At 46.3% G+C, this 2,479-nt stretch overlaps 1 protein-coding gene across 1 annotated transcript in view; it reads right to left on the reverse strand.

Moving 5' to 3' along the window:
• Positions 1 to 33: 33 nt before the first annotated feature.
• Positions 34 to 2,479, reverse strand: part of FAM149A (family with sequence similarity 149, member A) — a gene marked incomplete at its 3' end in the record, with an annotated part of 14,569 nt that continues 12,123 nt past the window's right edge. The window contains exons 12-13 of the mRNA XM_009700405.1: positions 2,113 to 2,187; positions 34 to 210 (exon numbers count right to left, since the gene is read on the reverse strand). Coding sequence (XP_009698707.1) covers positions 34 to 210; positions 2,113 to 2,187 — 252 coding nt within the window. The remainder of the gene's footprint in view (positions 211 to 2,112; positions 2,188 to 2,479) is intronic.

A 2,479-nucleotide genomic window follows, 5' to 3' on the forward strand; every position in this document is an offset into this window, starting at 1 on the left:
TCCCATGGACTTGTGCACCTTCAGGTTCCTTACATGATCTTGAACCTGATCTTCTGCTACAGCGGGCGATTCTTCATTCTCCCAGTCCCTGACTTTGCCTTCTGCTACTTGGGCGGTGTGGCTGGAGCATTTGTTGGTGAAGACTGAGGCAAAGAAGTCATCGAGTACCTCAGCTTTCTCCTCATCCTGGGTAACCAGGTCTCCCGTTTCCTTCCAGAGAGGGCCCCCATTTTCACTAGTCTTCCTTTTCTCAACAACATACATACAAGCTTTTCTTGTTGCCCTTGATGTCCCTGGCTAGATTTAATTCTACCGGGGCTTTAGCTTTCCTAACCTGATCCCTGGCTGCTCAGGCAGTTTTCTGTATTCCTCCCAGGTCACCTGTTCTTGCTTCCACCCTCTGTAGGCTTCCTTTTTGTGACAGTTTGTCCAGGAGCGCCTTTCTCATCCACGCAAGCCTCCTGGTGTTTTTGCACAACTTCCTCTTGGCTGAGATGCATCGTGCCAGAGCTTGGAGGAGGTGACCCTTGAATATTAACCAGCTTTCTTGGGCCCCTCTTCCCTCCAGGGCTTTATCCCATGGTACTCTACCAAGCAGCTCCCTGAAAGGCCAAAGTCTGCTCTCCTGAAGCCCAGGTCAGTGAGCTTGCTGTGTGCCCTCCTCCCTGCCCTAAGGATCTTGAACTCCACCATTTCATGGTCGCTGCAGCCAAGGCTGCCCTTGAGCTTCACATTCCCCACCAGACCTTCCTTCTTGGTGAGAACAAGGTCCAGCATAGCACCTCTCCTCATTGGCTCCTCTATCACTTGGAGAGGGAAGTTATCATCAATGCCTTCCAGGAACCTCCTGAATTGCTTATGCCCCGCTGTGTTGTCCCTCCAACAGATATTGGGGTGGCCAAAGTCTCCCATGAGGACCAGGGCTTGTGAACATGAGGCTGCTCCTATCTGTCTATAGAGGAACTCAAGGAACTTCCAAACAAATAAAGGTTAGGTACAAGCACTCAAACATCTCAGGAACCAGCTAATCAGCTTTATTGTAAGAATGGAATTAAGTAAGCCACATAAGGCTGCTCTCTTTCTTGGTGTTATAAACAGAAAACGTAGTTGCAAATCACTATTGACTTCATTTATTTAAGAGAGTTTGCACTTATGTTAAAAATGCACATTTCTAATTTTATTTTTCCCCACATAAAAAGTTTGTTAATTTGGTGAATTTATATGGGGGCTAAAACAAAATTTATGTCATGAAACAGTTCACAAACATGTTTTTGTGTTGCTGCTCTAGCAGCTGCAAAACATCTAGCCTGTACACCCCATACACTTGCCCTAATTGTAAATACACTGAAATCTTTAAAAAACAAAATTAAGATGAGGGGGAATCGTATCCTGTGCTGCATCCAAAGCAGTGTGACCAGCAGGTCGAAGGAGGGGATTCCAGAGGAGGCCATAAAGATGGTCCAAGGGCTGGAGGACCTCTCCTGTGAAGACAGGCTGAGAGCTGGGTTTTTTCAGCCTGGAGAAGAGAAGGCTCCGGGGAGCAGCCTTCAGTACCTAAAGGGGCCTACAAGAAAGCTGGGGAGGGACTTCTGACAAGGACATGGAGTGATAGAACAAGGGGCAATGGCTTTAAACTGGAAGGAGGAAGATTTAGATTAGATATTGGGAAGAAATTCTTCATCACGAGTGTGGTGAGGCAGTGGAACAGGTTGTCCAAAGAAGTTGTGGCTGCCCCATCCCTGGAAGTGTTCAAGGCCAGGTTGGATGGGGTTTTGAGCAACCTGGTCTGGTGGAAGGTGTCCCTGCCCATGGCAGGGGGGTTGGAACTAGGTGGCCCTTCCAACCAAGCCATTCTATGATTCTACAAATCCTTTTCCTTCCACACCTTAACAATGACAAGAAGCTTTGCAGGGTCCTTAACAGAGTTATGGCTATCCCAGACCAAGTGAGAAGAAACTTCAAAAGCAGACCAAAAAGATCCTGCCAAGCACATCTGTTATTCTTTTATGCCAAGATGGCTCTCCCTGAGCACTTTACTTCTTGGCCATACTATGAGTTAAAAGATTTTGTTGGCGTTTTCCAGTCCAAATGATTCTTACTTTGCCTACCTACTAAAAATCCTTGACCTGTCCCTCTCTGGTTAGCAAAATCCATGGCAGTCAGTGATCTCTTCTGAGGAGTGTCTGCCTATAAAAAGGAAAGACATACTATTAGCTAGTTTGACATGTTTATCTACCAAAATGGTCAGATTACAGTTTTTACGATCTAGACCAGCATCATGAGTCCTACCAAGCTGCAAAGCTCCAAGCAGTACTAAAACCGCATGCTTCTAGTGCAGACACCCTCAAAGGAACTGTTTCATGCATTAGACTAGAAAAAAATCTCTTCCTTATACACTAATCCTGCTTTTCAAGGTTCCACACCCTCTCAAAGCCTTTTAACATGCTCCTCCCTAGAGGCAGCCGGAATCCTTGTAATT

Source organism: Cariama cristata, unplaced genomic scaffold (genome assembly GCF_000690535.1).
Source record: "Cariama cristata isolate BGI_N322 unplaced genomic scaffold, ASM69053v1 scaffold15305, whole genome shotgun sequence".
NCBI lineage: Eukaryota > Metazoa > Chordata > Aves > Cariamiformes > Cariamidae > Cariama > Cariama cristata.